This window comes from Erithacus rubecula (assembly GCF_903797595.1).
Source record: "Erithacus rubecula genome assembly, chromosome: 3".
Lineage (NCBI taxonomy): Eukaryota > Metazoa > Chordata > Aves > Passeriformes > Muscicapidae > Erithacus > Erithacus rubecula.
The window spans coordinates 115,804,146-115,821,915 of NC_136689.1; the positions used below are offsets into that span (position 1 = coordinate 115,804,146).

General features: G+C 39.2%; 1 protein-coding gene and 1 long non-coding RNA gene across 2 annotated transcripts in view; one reads left to right on the forward strand and one right to left on the reverse strand.

Moving 5' to 3' along the window:
- Nucleotides 1-17,770, forward strand: part of LOC306799014 — a 604,175-nt gene that overhangs the window by 194,700 nt on the left and 391,705 nt on the right. The window lies entirely within an intron of this gene.
- Nucleotides 6,324-17,770, reverse strand: part of SLCO5A1 (solute carrier organic anion transporter family member 5A1) — a 69,303-nt gene continuing 57,856 nt past the window's right edge. The window contains exons 8-10 of the mRNA XM_079299508.1: nt 14,199-14,440; nt 11,011-11,075; nt 6,324-9,816 (exon numbers count right to left, since the gene is read on the reverse strand). Coding sequence (XP_079155634.1) covers nt 9,374-9,816; nt 11,011-11,075; nt 14,199-14,440 — 750 coding nt within the window. The 3' untranslated portion in view covers nt 6,324-9,373. The remainder of the gene's footprint in view (nt 9,817-11,010; nt 11,076-14,198; nt 14,441-17,770) is intronic.

The window sequence follows — 17,770 nt, forward strand, 5'->3', positions numbered from 1 at the left end:
AACAACCTCTAGCCTCTTTGTGCAGGGAATTATCCAGCACCAGCAATGTGCCCTGCTTGCTTTGAAAGTACAGTTCTTTGAAAGAACCAAGCAAGGTGCTTTCTTAATGCTGGGGCTGAGATAGAGAAGGGAATGGTGCACCAGTGTGGTCCATCAATTCACCCCACTTGTCCTTCCTCCTTACCTGAGAGCTTAAAATACTCATTCAGAAAATGGAAGCTGTCTACCTTCCTTCTTCTAGGACAGTATTCAATCATCTAAACTATCAGCTAAACAGTGCCCTACCTTCTAAACTAGGTGGGAGCCTTTTCTAAGGTCTCTTATAGGAGTGTGGAGGAAAGAACATATAAAGGACACTCATTCTGTAGGCAAGAGGTAGAGACAGCAATGAGCTCTGATCCTTGTTCTCTTGGAAACATGCACTAGACATAAAATTAAATCAAGTTAAAGAGGCCAAAATCTTATATCTCTAAGTATGCAGCCTAAGCAGTGTGTTGCTGTCCCAATTTGTTTTGTATTTCTTTCTGCACAGTACTTCTTGTCCCATAGCTGGGCCAGTCAAGGTCTGACTTGAGCAGCACATGGTATGACTGTCAAGAAGCTTTCACAGGCAGGTGCAAGCTCAGGAATGAAGCAAGTGCCTAAATCTGGCAAGTGCTCCTCACACGGGGGATGGCCAAGAGGATGACCTTTGTGGCCTTTTGTGAACTGCAGAAGAGTAGAGATGTGTCTATTCTGAAAGGCAGTACATAGCTCCTTTCTGAAGGCCCCTGGAGATGGACAGGAAGAACTTTAAAACTTGCACATCTTTGGAAGGTAGCAGTGTTATGTAAAAAGTTTCATATGGAATTTAAGATAAGGCAGCCCGTATTTCTCTCACATCCTTGGACAGTGTGAGACACCTTCTGAGACAGCCTAGGAAGTGAAAGCACTGCAGAAGAGCAGAGATGTGCAGTGCTTCAGCTCCAGAACTAGACAGAATCACAGAATGGCTTGGGTCAGAAGCGGCCTTAAAAATCATCTGGTTCTAATCCCCACCCTGGGCAGGGACGTGACTTAGAGCTCTTACCAGTAGGTGAATCCTGTTCTTAGTGAGGTAAATGCACACTAGCACCTTTGCAAAAAGAAACAACCAATCAATTTAACAAACATTTGGATCAGAGCATTATTCTGGAGCTCAGTTGAGGGAAGGTATTTTAGAGTGCAGATCTGAGGACAGACCACCTCCACTCTCCCAACCAAAATTCCTTGAGATGCCTGCAGCTGTCTACATTGAAGTTACATACAAGCAGTCAGAGAGGATCTGTGTAAAACAGTCAGGGCTGAGAAACCAAGAGGTGCAACAGCCTTGCCCAAGGAGGATCTGCCCAGGACTAGACTTGAGCCCTGAGCAGCAGTGTGTGCCTGGGTATGTGTGATGCTGTAACAAACTTCTTCCTTCAGTTTCAGCAAAAACAATCCTGTTTGTGTGCTCTGATACCATTTTTCAGTGAGAAGCGGTGTGCAGCAAATAGGGTACAAGCCAGAGGGTTATTTCAGAAGTGCTGTGTCACACCTGAGAGGATGCAGCTGCTGGGGCAGCAGGTGTCAGCAGAGCCAGCCACGAGGGCCTCTCCTGCAGCTGCATCCCTCCCTGGCTCCCAGCACTGCCCAGGGCTGCAGCTCCTCAGCCTCCCACCGCCAGCGGCACCCGAGATGTCACAAAACCAATTTCATCCACTTCCCTGCTTTAACAGCTCTGGTCTTGGACACTGGTGATGTGCAGGGGGATCTGAAAGAAGCTTTTTTGTGTGGTTATATGTATTGGAAACGAAAACATGTAAGTCTTACTTTGAAATCAGGATCTGGACCAAATCAACACACATGATATGCTATTTTTTATTTCCAAGTATCAAGTATTCAAGAGTTTGTTTTGTAAACACGTGTTTACAACAGATGCTGACAGTAGATTTCATTAAATCATGGGTTATATAACTTTTACTCTAAGCTCTGCTGAGAAATAAATATAAATTAAAAAGAAAAAAAAAAAAACATACAGGAGCCTAAAGTATGCAAAAATACCCAGCATAAACCAATTATTCTCTTTTTACCACAGCACAGCACCCACACACTCATACCGTCAGACATACTCTACAAATTTCCTTAATACTCTACATATTTGCTTAATAATGAGTTTTTTAAAAACTAAACAGTTACAGGCAGTGTGCCCACTCCATGCTCCTACAATACTACTCAGACTGTTGCTGTTCTGCACAAATCATTTGGTAGAGAGAGGTATCCACTGCAGCCAGGGGCCAAACTCCCATGTGCTCAGCTGGTGAAAAGAGCAAGTCTTCCTTCAGGAAAGCCTGCACTCAACTGTGGATCTCACTGACAAAAAATTTTCTTCTTCTTTTTTTTTTTTCAAATTTTTTTTAATTGAAACTCAGCTTTGGATCATTTTGTATGTATTTGTTTTGTTTTGTTTGGAAATTTCCCTCCAAGTTTTCAAATATGGAGTTTGCTACAGAGGCAAAACTTCTGGCCTGTTGGTCAGAAGTGTGATTAGTGCTATTAGTGCTTTCAGTGCTATTTGGAACACAGACCTGCCCTGCATGAGCAGTCCGTGCACAATAACACAAAAAAAAATACGGTTCAGAATTCAAAACAAAAATTTTGTATTCAAGATTTTAAAACAAAACCCCCCTTTTGTAAATCATAGCTCACTTTAAAGTCAATCAGATTTGTTTCCTTTCCATGAGACAGAATTTGCTCTTATTCTACCCCTCTCTTTCTAGTATTCCATGAAAGAACATTCATATTTCAGATCTCAATCCTCATTTTAATTCAAACACTTGCTAATATTACTTGGTTAAGTGGTTCCAGAATTTAGCCCAGTGTTTCTTGACATTACTACAGAATTTATTTTTAGCCCCTGCTTAAGCAAAGCAACTAAAGTAACCTGCTACAGCAGGCTGAATACATTCTACACGAGACTTGTGTAGTCTGTGTAGCTTGGACTCTACCCTAACAGTGCTGAGCCAAATCCTACACAGACTCCTGAAACTAGTCTTCCACAGAAGAGCTAGGCTGGAATTGGCCCACCAGGAACTGCAAACACTGTCATTGTAAGAGCAGTCCAGACTTCTGGAACAAAAACACATGCAGTTCCATCATTGACATGCCTTGAATATGTCATTTAAGTCAAAGTGAATACATCATAAAATACTTCAGTACCTATTAGCACCACAGTGTTGTTTAGTCTTTTGTCCAGAGATTATCAAGCTGTCTCACCCTTCCTCAAGGTGAACAACATTTTGGATGCTTTTTGTAGCCCTTCATTAATTCCACAGCTTTTTACCTATTCTATATAATGAACAAAACATTCTTACAGGATAACATTGTGACAACTGTTTGAAACTGAAAAAATAAAAAAATACAATACACACAATGGATAATGCAATAATTAGAAGAGTAGAATGGAACCTGGATAAATAAACATCTATTCTGTAACACTTGAAGTCAAGAAGACTTTGGAGCAACTTTGAAATTGCAGAGCTACATCTGTGTTTAAGAGGCTGTATTAATAAGAAAAAATAGCTAAACTGAAGGACTGGAGGGGTGACTGCTAAAATTATTAACTGTAGTTCCTAACTGCAGTTTAATGTAATGGATATGGCCATGGGACATGGGTAGTGTTAACTTTCCTCCTTAATTTATACAATAAATTATGAGGAAAATATAGGGAAAATTTCCTTCCTAAGGATCAGGTAGGTTTTAGAACCTTTGGCCACAAAGTAACATGTATTAGTGATATTCTGTGTAAATGAGACAAATCATGTGAACCCTGCCCACACCCCGTCCTCACACTCCACATGTCTACTCTGTGACAATTAAATTGCTATTTTTCAAACAAGAAAAAAAAAACAAAAAACAAAAAACAAAAAAAAAACCCCAAGAAAACCAGAAAATAAAAAAGAAGAAAGCTCTAATTCCCTACCAAAGAAAAAGTCTACCACCATGATACTGACTGCCCATTTTCTAAGCACTCTGAAGTGATGAAAACGTTCGAAGAATCAAGTCCAGTATGTGAAGAACCCGAAATGTGTTGATTACAGGTTTAATCTATAGGTAACACTCTGTCCAAAGCAATGACTATGCAGGCCACAGTCCTGGTAAATCTCTGTCACCAGGTGTTTTAAGCCCCTGGAAAGCACCCACAGCTGGATGGCTTCAGCTGGGGGAAGCCAGATCCTGAAGCATGCAGCATGGCATCTCCTAAGCTACTGTAAGAGACACACCATTGAGAAAACAGAAAAAGATAAACCTGCTTAGGAAGTTTTTGTCTTCCACCTCCAAAAAGAGTAGTAATAGAGAATAGAGTATAAAAGCTAAACAAGCTTGATATTCCCTAATTCCCATACACTTGCTAAAGCACCAACTTGTTAACTTCCAACACAAGGTATGGCCTAGTTCTTCAGCTTCAACACTGGCATGGTGAGGCCAAGAATGTGGCTCCAAAACAGCAGTAAGACACTTTGGGCCTATTTATCATCAGTTTTATGTCAATATAACACCATGAAGAGCTGTGGTATCACATGCACAGAAAAGAGCAGTAAGGCAGCAATTATTCAGGCATTTTGGGGGGGAACCTACAAGAACAGTGCAGAGGGTGCTGACCCCTGTCCCAGAGATGCTCTCTCAAGTTCCACTGAGCAGGTTCCTCTGTTCCATTTGTGCGGGATACTGACAACTTGTCATCTGAACCTCGAGGTGTAAATTCTGTGAAAGTCTACAGCATTACCTGAGCAATTTCATTGGCTCTAAGGTCAAAAGAATGCCTTTATTTAATCTATCTCCCCATGCAACACAGGTTTTCAGACAGAAATTCATAAAATAAGTGAATGGCAGGAAGAGCGAGAATGAATCTTAGACCATTCCTATATTCAATAAAATATGTTGAATTTTAGTTCTTTTTGAAAATGACAGCCTGCCTCCATTGCTGGATATTTAAGTAGCCACACCTGAATGCCACAGGAGAGAACTCAAGCACTACTTTGTGCTATTCTGGTTACAATTATCCCTGAATCCATGGGGGAAGCGCTCATCATAGAAATACTGTTCGGATAAAGGAATTTTTTTTGAATGCAGACAGGATTCAGTCCCATACATATGTGCACTATTTTCAAGTGCATTACTTAAATATATAAATTTACTCACATATTTAAGTGTTCTGATGGATCAGAACCATAACGAATGAATAGCTAATACAACAAATTAATAAGCAATATTTAAAAATGTGTATTTTTGAAAACACTATATTCAAGTAATTAATTGTTTGCAATTAATTTAGGACCTTTCAAATGTACATTTCTAATACTCAGTAGGAGATTTGTGCCTCCACTTACATAAGAGTAAGTTCTGAAGAACTGCATGTTACTACATGCACTTTTAAAGATATATAGGCTGACCAAAGAACTAAAGTTTCCAAATATTGCACCATAATATTCAAAGCTGCTCACACTTTACTGAAAGGCTATAAAATGCTACTGGTTCCAAATTATACAATATTTTATGCAGTGCTCAAGGGGAAGAAAGGGAACCAAAACCTGAGGGCTTTTGACTAAAATTGGAAACATGGAGAGCCCCACTCTCCAGATTATTCCAGCCCTGCAAAAATCTAAAAATTATCTCCGGAGGGTGTTGCATTCATAAGCACCCAAGGCCATGGCTGCATCCATTCTGAAGTTTTCTCCTTTTTGAAGAAACAAGGGCTAATGGGAGGTTAAGAAGGGACTATTAACCTGTTCATTCAAATCCATATATTTGGGATACTTCTCTCATGTTCCCCCCTCTAAATCAGAACTAAGTGGTAGAAGAGGGAATTAGTCTGTCCCTATGAGGGCATGGTGGCACTTTGACCATCACCAGATGTTGCTGCTCCATGTTATCACTGGCTGTAAGCTGCAGGTGACTTGGGTTTGCTACCAACAGCAGCCTGTGGGTGAGCACCTGCTTCACCTCTTGTATTCACTGCTACCAAAACTTCTGTGTTCAGGGACAGAGAGGGAAGGTGGCACTAATTACAGCTTGAGGAATTTTATGTTCTATGGTAAGAGAATCTCACAGTAGGAAGACAGCCCCTTCACTGGTGACAGGCAAAGTTCTTTTTTAGCTCCTGTGAAGTTGGTTTAGCACCATGTGTTGACCATGATCACTGCTAGGGGTGCTCTCAATGCATGGAGATTCTGCTTCCTCCAGCAATGACAGAGCACAGTGTTTGTCCAGCAGGTCTCAGCACATACACCTATTAATGACAGTGCTGGAACTGACATTTCTAGAACTGAATGTGTTTCCTCTGCATACCTTTGTTGGCTTAGTTTAGACTATTATAGATTACTCATGAGAAACCATCCCTCAGGAATCAATCAAAAACTGACCAGAGTTTGGGCTTGCTTTCTTTCAGAGGACACTGACTTAATTGATTTTATAGAAATTTATTCACACTGCCAAAGTTATCTATACTCAAAAATAGAAAAAAATTGGTTTGAAAAGTAAGGAATTACATTTTGTTTTTCATATAATTCTCAAAGAAAAATTAAAATTTAATTTATAATTAAAATAAAAATCAAAAGTGTGTAAAGAAGGTTTTTTCAGTATTTCTGAAGTTAACATCTTTCTTTCTACATTCCACTTTTTCAACCATTTAGGAAATCTGAATGTTCTTGTATGTCAAAGGGTCAGGATAACCTAAAAAGTAGACAGTCTTCATTGCAACAAGCTCTGAAATCCCAAGTTCAGAAACACCAGCAGCTGCAGAAGTGTCACTTTTTATCATTCCCATTCTTTGGTTCAGTGCCATTAGTTCCTGACAGTCCTAATCTGCTCTCCCTTGGTTTTTTTTATGATATAGAAGCACACAAGCCATGAAATATAGGAGATCAGGATAGATGATTAATCTTCAGTCTTTCATAATTCCCTAAATGCTCTGTTTCTGAGGTATTTGAAAAGATTGTCACTCTTCACTTCTCCCTGTGATGATTAAAATGGGGAAGTGATAAAAATGGATGAGTGCTGGGCTGCAATTACACTTTGTGCTATTACTTTGCCATTTTTTGCCACGGTAGAAAATTCTTGGTGCAACAAGCATTTGAGACTGAAGAAAAGGAAACATTTTTACCATCTATTCTGATCTCCTATAGCATATATATCAAACACCTTTGAGCCAAGGAAATTTATTTCTCAGGACAAGAAGTGTAGGACCCAGTTATCATAGAAAGTGTGTGATGACTGAGGACACATTGTATCTGGTGGCTGCATAAGAGGAAAAGACATTCTCACACTTTAAAAAAAGCTGTTAATATGGACAGAATAGCAGGAAGAGATCAAAACAATATTCCTCTATGTTTGGGGTAGAAAAATCAGTTTTCAGACAGGAAGAGTAAGAATTGTTACAAACTACATAAATGGACTGAGACATTCTGAAATAAGCAGCCCTATGGGTAGTCCCATGTGCTGGTCAAGAGGATCCAGGTGATGACAAAAGGCATTTGGCAAAGGCAGAGAGGGAAATTTCTTCCCAGGACAACTCAATGGATGCCAAGGAGAGTACTGCCTTTATTTTCAAGGACTTGGTTCCATATAGTGTTTGATCAATATACATGTTCTAAAGTGAAAAATCAAATCAAGAATAACTCTGTTCAAAAATATGTAGAAGCTCTGCTTTTTCCTATTTATTTGCACACAAGTTCTCTACCCTGCAAAATCCAAACCAGACTATCACTGAGTCCTCTTAAAAGACTGCTTTTTAATTTCTTACACTTCTAAGACTTCCCCTGCAGGGCACAATACAGCCTTGACTTCCCAGTGTCCAACTGACATAATTTTCTGCCCTTTGAGACATCATGAGTACCTCATGAGCATGGCACTACAAAGCCTCCAGAGCAAGAGATGAAATGCCAAGCACATTTGATTAGAAAGCCTCAGCATCACCCAGGGAGAGAGCACACTACAGTAATTTAGAATAAACAAAGGCCACATCACATCCTGTGAGTCCACATTCGCCAATAGTTTCTATTTCTATTCTTAGCCCTTCACCTGGAGGGCCAAAGGAGAGACAAACTCACCCTTTGCCTTCACAGGAGCTTCCACTGAAGCTGAGGAAAGGAAAGGCAGCCGTGTGGGACAAACCACACAGCCAGGAGCTCCATGCCTGTCCCAGGAGGCTGCCCAGTGCTGGGTGTCCCCAGCCTCCCCTCCCAGCTGTCCTGGGTGCCAGGAGTGCAGGGAGAGCTCCCTGGCTGGCACCAGGGTGGGCAGGCTGCTCTGCTCCCTCCTGCAGCCTCAACTCTGCTGCTGCTGCTGGCTGCCAGGCCAGCTCCCAGCACCACACATGGCCATTAGCTCTCCCTCAGGACTTCCCACTGAAGCTGAACTAGACTGGCATGCAGTTCTGAAGGACAGCCAAACTTCCTGTCAAGCTATAACCAGCTGTTTTCTTCTTCAGGAAAGTATGGACTTGGTGCTAGTTACAGCCACCCAAATAACATTGCAGAAACATGCACCGTATCTGCTCTGGTATGTGTGTATGATTTCTACATCTTAATGTTGCTATAAACCAATACTGAAGTTTTTTACTTCAAGTATTACAGTATCCTATATACTTTGTAAAGAATGACTACATCCCATCAAGTGAAAATGAATGCACATTTTGACAGGATAAAGATGTTACAACTCAACGTTTGCAAACGTTACCTGATGCATAAATCTTGTATGGCTTGACATGTTATTAACAGTACTTTAAATCTTATGTTATTTTTTTAATTTAATGATTACGCCTGAAAATAGCCCCTTTCAAATTCAGTTGCAGTAATGTCTTTAAAAGCAAGCTTTAAACTTAATTTGCTGCATATACAATTATCCAAGTAAGTTGCATAGTTTAAATAGGTTCAGTTGTGCTTTGTAGCAGAACTCACAGTAATTACTCATCTCTTAAAAATACAATTTGCAGATATGAAGTTGACAACACATTTAAGCATTTTTGTGAGTCTAGACATCAACAATATGAGTTTTTGTCACTCTTCCACTGACTTCTGCTGTTCGTAACACCTCAACTTTACAATGATATTAGATCAGAGCATGGACATTTAATGGACACATCTGAAATAATTACAAACACAATTTTTAAAACTCCATCGTCAGGAGGGGAGAAATAAGAACTCGGGTTGGTTTGAGGTATCCAGCCCTCAGGAACATATTATGGTTGTTTGCATTAAGCTTTGTTGGTTTTATCACGTGTTACATTTAGATTAAAAATAGAAGGCACAGGTGTTTTACAAGGCGCCGTAACTAAGTCAACCAACAAAACTAAATATTACATTACCAAGCCAGGGGTCTATATCTCAACAACTTCTTCCAATGCATTTTCATTTGAGGAATTTATTGCTTCTGAAAAAGGGCCGGGGTAGGTCTGTGCTAAGCAGTTCATTCCTTGTGCCACACTGATGTCTCCTTGGGAACTGAAGGTAGGGCAGGATCTAGTCCGTGCATAGTTTTGTTGGGGTCCAGCTTGTCCAACCATCTCACTCACAGTGTTCACCGGCGAAGCCCTCCAACTCTGTCTCTGCAGTTGTTCTTCTTTGCACTTTATGGAATACCAGGCCAGGAAAATAAAAAAGAATCCCACGAACTTGAGAGCAGCTGCCAACCCGAAGTAGACAAAACGGAACGAGGTGACATCGTATTCCCAACAAGATCCTTGTACGCCGCAATCCTGTTGCCAAAGCATGCACGTGGTGTCAATAACAGCCCCAAAATAAATTGGAGTGGGAATGTAAGCTGGAACAAAAATAGCATGAGAAATAATATGTCTTAGCTTATTCTGGAAAACTTCTACAGAAACTATATGCACCAGCCAAAGAGTGTAGGTTGAACATTTTTCAGATTTCTACACCGCTGTTCTCACATGAAATGTAAAACATGGAAAACTGGCCAGTCAGTCTTCCCAACAATACTATTTACCCCACACATGAAACCTACCACAAATGGGAGAGAAATCAAAGAAGCCAGGGCAGCAGCACCTTACAACAGGTACTTCTATCTGCTCTTCCCAGACAGCTCTTCTTGAATTATGTGTCCCCCCAAAAAAATCCAAAAGGAAGATAGAAGGTGAAATACATTATCTCCATAGCATTACCTGCTGAATCATCCCTTGCCCATGAGCTGGGAAAGGTGCTGTTTTTAGATTAAGGTGGAAAAGCACTGAAGATCACAAAATGTTTTAGAAGATAGATGTGAGGGGTAAGACCATTAAGATTATAAATTTCCTTTTCAATAGATCTTCCCAAGAAACAGACTTTAACTTCTAAGGCAGCTAAAAATACAGCCAGCCCAATGAATGCTCCTGCTTTCTCCAGAAGTACATCATCTTTAAGATGAGATTGAAACATCCTTCCTCAAACAAAACTTGAACATGCAGCTTTATGGGATTCTCTTATTCTCTTAGAATAGACCTTGCTTGTTCTAGTCATGTATTTCATAGTAGATGAACACCTGGAGTGCTCTTTATGGGCAGGGTTTTAGAAACTCAAGAGCTTGAAAAAGAATGCTTTGAAAAATAGAGACTTACAGCATCTATCCATTTTTGCTTTGAAACACTTGAAAGACATTAAATAATATTTGAAGAAAGACATTAAGACATTAAGTAACAAATGCTTATTTTAAAAATTAGAATAACTGTTATTGCTGAAAGCAAATAAAAATCCCTATAAAATAATATTTAGTAACTATTGATTTTTAAATACAATTTGAAACTGTAAAAATTATCTTTCTGTGAAATGTTTTACAAAGTCAGTTACAAAAAAAGAAAATTTGCCACATTTTCAGATGCAATCTTTTCAGCAGTTATTAATTTTAGGTTTCTAATACAGTTAATAAGCAATTGGTTGCAGATTTATAGAATTTTCATACTTTTATGGTGCATTTAAGCTGAACATGGCCTTTATGGAAATGCTGAGCTACTGTGAGACTTACCAAGAGTTCTTAATAAAACAAACTGCATTCCTAGTGCAAAGGGTCGCTCCCCATCTTCCACAGACCTAGCAGGTGAACAGAAAACTCCAGTGAAGAAACAGCCATAACCAATAATCATCCTGGTATCTTCTGGCTCTATCCCATAGCTTTCCTCTCACCAATAGAAAATCTTTGTCTAAATTTCTTCTCTTTAGCTTCTGCTATTGTTAACTCCTACTGCTGGGAAAAAGTACAGCCAGACCCTCATGGACCTGATTAATCAAAAATCTCAGTCATGCCTTTTGACCATTTTTTACCTGTGTAAGGCCTGAAGAATTTGATCCAAACACATGAAGGAAATTTAGAGAACCCATACAAAATGCTTACGGCTTCTCATGATAACTTTGTTTTATTTCATACATCTTTATTTATTTTTCTTAATATTTTTGAGGTAAATCAGAATTAATAGATAACTCAATTGTTGATGGCTGGATTCAGATTTGAAATTAATAAATCTTTGTGCAGCATAAGCACTTTGGAGTTACTTCAGGAAAACTATCACTACAAACATCCAGTCTCTTTAAATACCTTTTCAATTCAAGTAACACAAGATTCATTCCAGTAGTTTCAAAGGAAAAATGCCAAGCTTACAAAGACTAAATAGGAAATAACAAAACTCCACACTCAACTACCATTTTAGAAAACCACAAATTATCTACTGATTTAAAAATACTTTTAATTCTTAATCTAAAGGTCTTAATACAGACAGCTTCTAATGAAATACACCATAAAAGCACACAAAAAGTCTGCATTCAAAGATGTGATGCAGCTATGAAATCCAGTTGAAGTCAAGAAATTAAAAGCTGGAGAACCAACGTGAGCCACAGACCTTTGACAAAGCACAGTATGTGGTTTGGGACAGCAGGTGTCACTGTCCACATGTGTGTTTTCTGTACTAAGCATTACAAAATCCTGTTGGAGATGTCCCTAATGTACCTCACTACTGTGAAGTTCACAGCAATATTGATTAAATCTTCATTTGCCTTGGCTAATTGCAATGCAAGGGCAGTATTTTTTTTTTTATTACTTTACCTGTGGGAAATCCAAAGACAGAGGGAATAAAGTCATAAGTCTCTGAATATTATAATGGTGCTGTGCACACAATAGGTGAGGGAAGGCTGAGCAGCTGCAATTCTGACATGCCCAGCCCCGAGTGCCTGGCTTCAATGTCCCAACAGTGACCCTCTTACATGCACTCTGTGAAATTTTTGAAAAGCAAACTGGAAGGCAAAATTCCTCAATGTGACACAGCACAGCCCTCCCTGTGTCAGCAGCAGGCTCCTGCATAAACCTTAGCACTTGAGCTGAGAAAATGACAGCAAGAGTGTGCTTGTCCTTGGAGGAGGTGAGACAAAAATTCCTGGCAGAGGGTTTCTCAGCTGTGCTCACAACTCAGTCTAAGGACACCAAAGCTAAGTCTTGACCTGCCTCATGTTTTCCAAAGTTCCATGACCTATTACAAAGATTTCCCACTATTATTATTTTTAGAGGGGCCTACATTTATCCCAGAATATCAGAGTGAAGCTCTAAAGACAGCACTACCAGAAGGAAATTCTGCTTGATTGGGAGGACCATTCCCACAGAAATAAAAGGTGCGAGACTGGTGTAAAAGAAAGCTCAATTTGATGACAGATTTTATATAAAACCAGGACAAAGGCTGTGTTAGCACTTAATGGAGCTAAACAGCTACAGCTGAGACCTGACATGAACACCACAAGCACTTCAAGCATTTCTAGGGATTTACTTCAGATCAGCTCTAACCTGGTCTCATGGATAGGATGCCCATTTGCATCTGGATCATTCTGGGTGTGCTTCTGAAGAGTACCTCAAACACTGGAAGAGCCTTCCTAGACAGGTGGTCAATGCCTCATGCCTGCCAGTCTGTACAATGCCCTCACTAACAGGTTTTAATTTCTGCTTAGTCCTGCAGTGGTCAGGCAGTTGGACTGGATGATTAGAGAGAGTATTTGCCAGAGCATGTAGAAACATGACAAGGGGCAATGGCTTCAAACTGAAAGAGAGTAGGTTTAGCTTATATATTAGGAGAAATTTTTTCACTGTGAGGGCAGTGAAGCACTGGAACAGATTGCCCAGAGAAGTCGTGGATGCCCCATCCCTGGAAGAGTCCAAGGTTAGGCTGAATGGAGCTCGGGTCTTGGAAAGGTGTCCCTGTCCATGACAGCATGTTGGAACTATGCAATTTTTAATGTCCTTTCAAACCCCTTCATATTCTATGATTCTGTGTTCATTGAAGGTCCCTTCCAACTGTACTATTTTGCTCTTTTTTTTAAATCTTCCAGCTCATCTTCATCTGAAAAGAACTTACTTCTTCAACTCTGAGCTCTTCAGCTTCAGATCCCAAACCAGACAGACATCTTTAAACCATTCTTTGTCCTCCTGTTACCAGCAGAACCAATGCTTATCGATATGCTTTGTAAATTCTAGTAAATAATTATATAATTTTCCTCTAATTCCTCCTTCTCTTTAAACAGCAGCAACATTGATTAAACAACAACAAATTTATTTTAGCAGCAGACCATATTTTATTTTTTCAGCTTTTTTCTTTAAAAATCAACAGAACTTCACTTACAGGAACTATGTTTTAAATGGACAAAGATGTTACAGGGAATGACTATATTTATCAAACTAGATGGCAGAGATGGGAAAAGCCAATCCAAAAATACGAATACTTTTTTTCAAATTGACAAATAAATGCCAATGCCTTATTCCTACAAAGCTGTGCTGTTCTCTCTCCTTAGAGTAATGGCAATGACACCACTACTACAGTACAAGTTCAAAATTCTTGTGAAGATAAAAAAGGAAGACTCAAAATTAGGAATGTGGCAAGAATGAGCAGTTTTAAGAATGAGAAAAGGGTAATTTTAAATACTAACTTTTTTCATTGCATTTGAAAATCCAAACCATTGCTCTAAGCAAGTTGAAAATTTTTCAAGAGTAATAATTTTCTTCCATTATGTTTTGCTTGTTTTCTCTTCAGGGCATCAGGAATTTATTGCGCACTTCATGTTTCCTAAAGTGGATTATCATATTACATATTCTAAATGTGCAAACAGATTTCACCCTATCCTTTTTAAGGATATACAATCTTGACAGGCAAAAGCACTTAGAAAACACAAGTAAGCTCTCACCTGAGTGTGACAATGACTGCTGATGGCTGGGCACATGCTGTGATAAGGGTGACGATGAAGAGGAAGATGAGGAAGGGGATGAGCGTGTTGCAGGTTCGGTCACACTTGCCAGACACGGCGTAGCCGTTCTCGTTCAGGTAGGTTTTGACAATCACCAGCCGCAGCTGGCTGCGCTGGCCCACCGTCGGCGGCGTGATCACCTGGCGACTCTGCACACAGGCACACTCCGTGTAATTTCTGACCTGCACAGAAAAAGGAACATTTCCATGTGAAAAACATTGCAAAGAGACATTGTGGTACTTCTCAACTGAGAATCTTCTGCCTTTAGCATCATTACCCCAAGTTATGTCTCCAAGTAATTTTCAAGCTGGCCAGAACCCTCTGTGATGATGTTGCCTTTCCATTGCTTTATTTACTCTGAGTTTAAAAAAATCTGGACTGTATTTGAGAAATATTGACAAAACAATTTGATCACTTCTGACAGTGAGGCTAGAGAAAAATACTGTTTCTATTCTACTACAAAAAATGTGAGGAAATGCTCTTCAGGCAGCAGTGACAATGCCATATTCTGAAACTCAGCAAACTGCTGACTTTCATATTCAGGCAGTGTCTTCTGCCATGTTAATGGAAGGCTACCCTGATCTGGCCAAAGAGCAACAAGCTGCATTTCATTCATGAAGCTCAGGACCTTCCACCTGGATGTGGGCATAGATCACAACAGGAGCAAAAACAGAAAATAAAAGGAAAGCAGAGACTAAAACAGTGAGACTGAAGGACTGACTGAGAGATTCCTGAATGGATAAAGAGAATAAAATTAAGAAAAAGAGACTGAATAAAGAAGTAGCATTCCACAGACAAACAGGACTGTAAATTGAACAAGAGGGGGGAAAGAGCTAGATCAGAAATAGCCTTCTTTCACATTATGCTACTTCTGTTTTCATCTTATGTATGGCAAAGGGGTATGCAGCAGATCAGAATATTCCAGTGCTACAGAATAAACTGGCCAGGACATATGAAATGGTACAGGAAGGAGCTTTCTGTTTCAATTTTTTCATTCATCAAACCTTGGAGCACACAGGCACAGAATTTACAAAATGGTCTTAAGATAGTGAATTTAAGCACTTATACATCAAGACGTATCCAAATCATGGCTGTCAATTTTAATGCATACCTTTATAAGCATCCATGCCATCATGAGGCCTCACACTTTTTTCCTCATGGGATTTAGCTGAACATCTTAATAATGTATCTATTCATCTAGTATTTTACCTCCCACTTTAAAAATGTGATTACAGGTATTTTTTTCCTCAGACTAAGAATATTCCACTACCAAGATGGAAGGACTCATATTTCATTTGGATTTTCTGTAACACTCACTATTATAGCTTAACTCTTTCAAAAATGAGTCATTTATCTTCAAAACAGTTAAAAGATATTGATGTTATCTGCATTTTGCAGTTTAACAACTGAAACTGATCAAAGATTTCACAAACATGGATGATTAATTTGAGACAACTGGAATCCTTTTTTTCTGAACTATACCAAACTAAATATATTCTAAATGTAGCTTCTCATACTTTCAAATACAGATTTAGGCAGTCCATCTACAAGTGGCACTTCTGGTTGCTGCTCATGTTCATCATGCAGAACATGAAGAATACGAGATTGATGACCAACGGGGAGAAGTTCTGTTTAAGAGACTTGCTCAACACTGCTTACAAACAAAGCCTAAGACTGATTTTGGTTTCCCAACATCACAAGAATACCTGATTTCTTTCTACAGTACCTCACCCTAAACTCCTTATTGCTTCCAAATGTAAATGCCAAATAGGAATTCTACAGAAATTACACCTTCTTACTACAGAATCTTGGTTCACCACCAGCAAAACTGTGTATTTAATGAGACAAACATAGCATGACAGAAATACTTAGAGGATAGGAATAGATATATGTATAAATAAACATATATAAAAACCAGGTATGAACTGTACACTGGTATCCTTTCCTCTTAGTTCAACTTCTAAATGGTTAATTTTGAAAACACTCTGTTATAAACGTAAATCCATTTAGCAACATTTTGTGTGCTATACAGCAGCACTAACTTACATTTGTTGTTTTTAAAAGTACCATACAAAAAGGATTATTTAATCCAAAAATTGCCTTTTCCAAGCAATGTCAATCCTATTCTATTCATCATCCACTACTGAGTTAAAACTTCAGGCCATGAAGCATCTTTTCTTAAATCATAAGATGCAACAGTATATTTCAAAATCTGTATTGAAGAGCACACACTCACAGAGTATTTCCCTACTAAATGAATAAATAGTGACAGTTCAGCATCAGGTGAAATGTAATGAAGATCAAGCCTGTCTCAATCCAGCAAAGCACAAATTGGATTTTATAGACACTGAAATTTAACCACAGGCTCACACTGCAGGCTTTTCCAACTGGTCAAAACAATTTTCTACTAAAAATCGGCAAGATAATATAAAAAGAAAAAAAAAAAAAATTAAGGGCAACTAATCTGTTCTCAGTGCCATTTATGTATGAATATGCTTTTTCAGACCATTATCCAGGTGACCTGAGAAAACACAGTGCTGGACCCAATATCCTCCTGCTCCACAGGCTGGCTCACAACTGCAAATCAGGAGACTGATACTTTTTAAGTAAGCTTTCTAGAAAGCACGATCAAGCCATAAGGAAATCAATGCTTACATTACTTCTTGTCTTTCTTAACTATCTTTTTTTAAAGGACAGTTCTATAACAGAAGATTTAAGAGTTCATTTTTTAAGGAAACTAGTATGACCATAATGCTGTGTTGACACTTAAGTCAGATAATACTTTTCAACTGTCTTCTTGTGCCCAGTCCTGGAATCTGCCACATTTCCATTGTTTGGTTTTAGCAGCAGGATGTCCTTCTCCAGTTCAGTATAACTAGAACTCTGGGTTGTAACAGGCAATGCATTCCCAAGAAAAAAAGTGAATTATTAGCATCTTTTTCAGCTCTGGTTACTTGAGTTTGATGACAACCTTCATTTAGCCTGAAAGAGGTTTAGAAAAAGGCCATGGCTGGTTGAACTGCTTTACAAGAGCAGAATATATGAGCAGTCTTTACCTAGCCAGGCAAACCACAGACCTATCAGTGCACCAGTGCAGGTGCAAGAGCTACCTGGGCAAAATTATGAGGCTGACACAAACACCAATGACTTGAAACAAATCCTAACTAAATTTAAATATGAGTTTAAAACACTTCCAACTACCTGAAGAATTAAGTTCTTCCTTCAATTCAGAGAAGGAGTCACAAAAACCCCCAAACTGCTCTAAAAGGTAAGAATGATCTTGAAGAAAGACAATTTGACATGGCAGAAAGCTGAGTTAGATGACACTGACACAAGCCCTGCGGGAATACCAGGCATGAAGGTCATTGCCACCAAGGTCTTTGGGTCTGTATGGGAAACACCAGCCCTCCCTATCCCATGGCATTTGCACTCACTCAGCTGGAGGATTAAGTACAAATGAACTTGTACCTCACATTGGTACATAATTAATGGAAGTGGGCTGGGACTGTGCA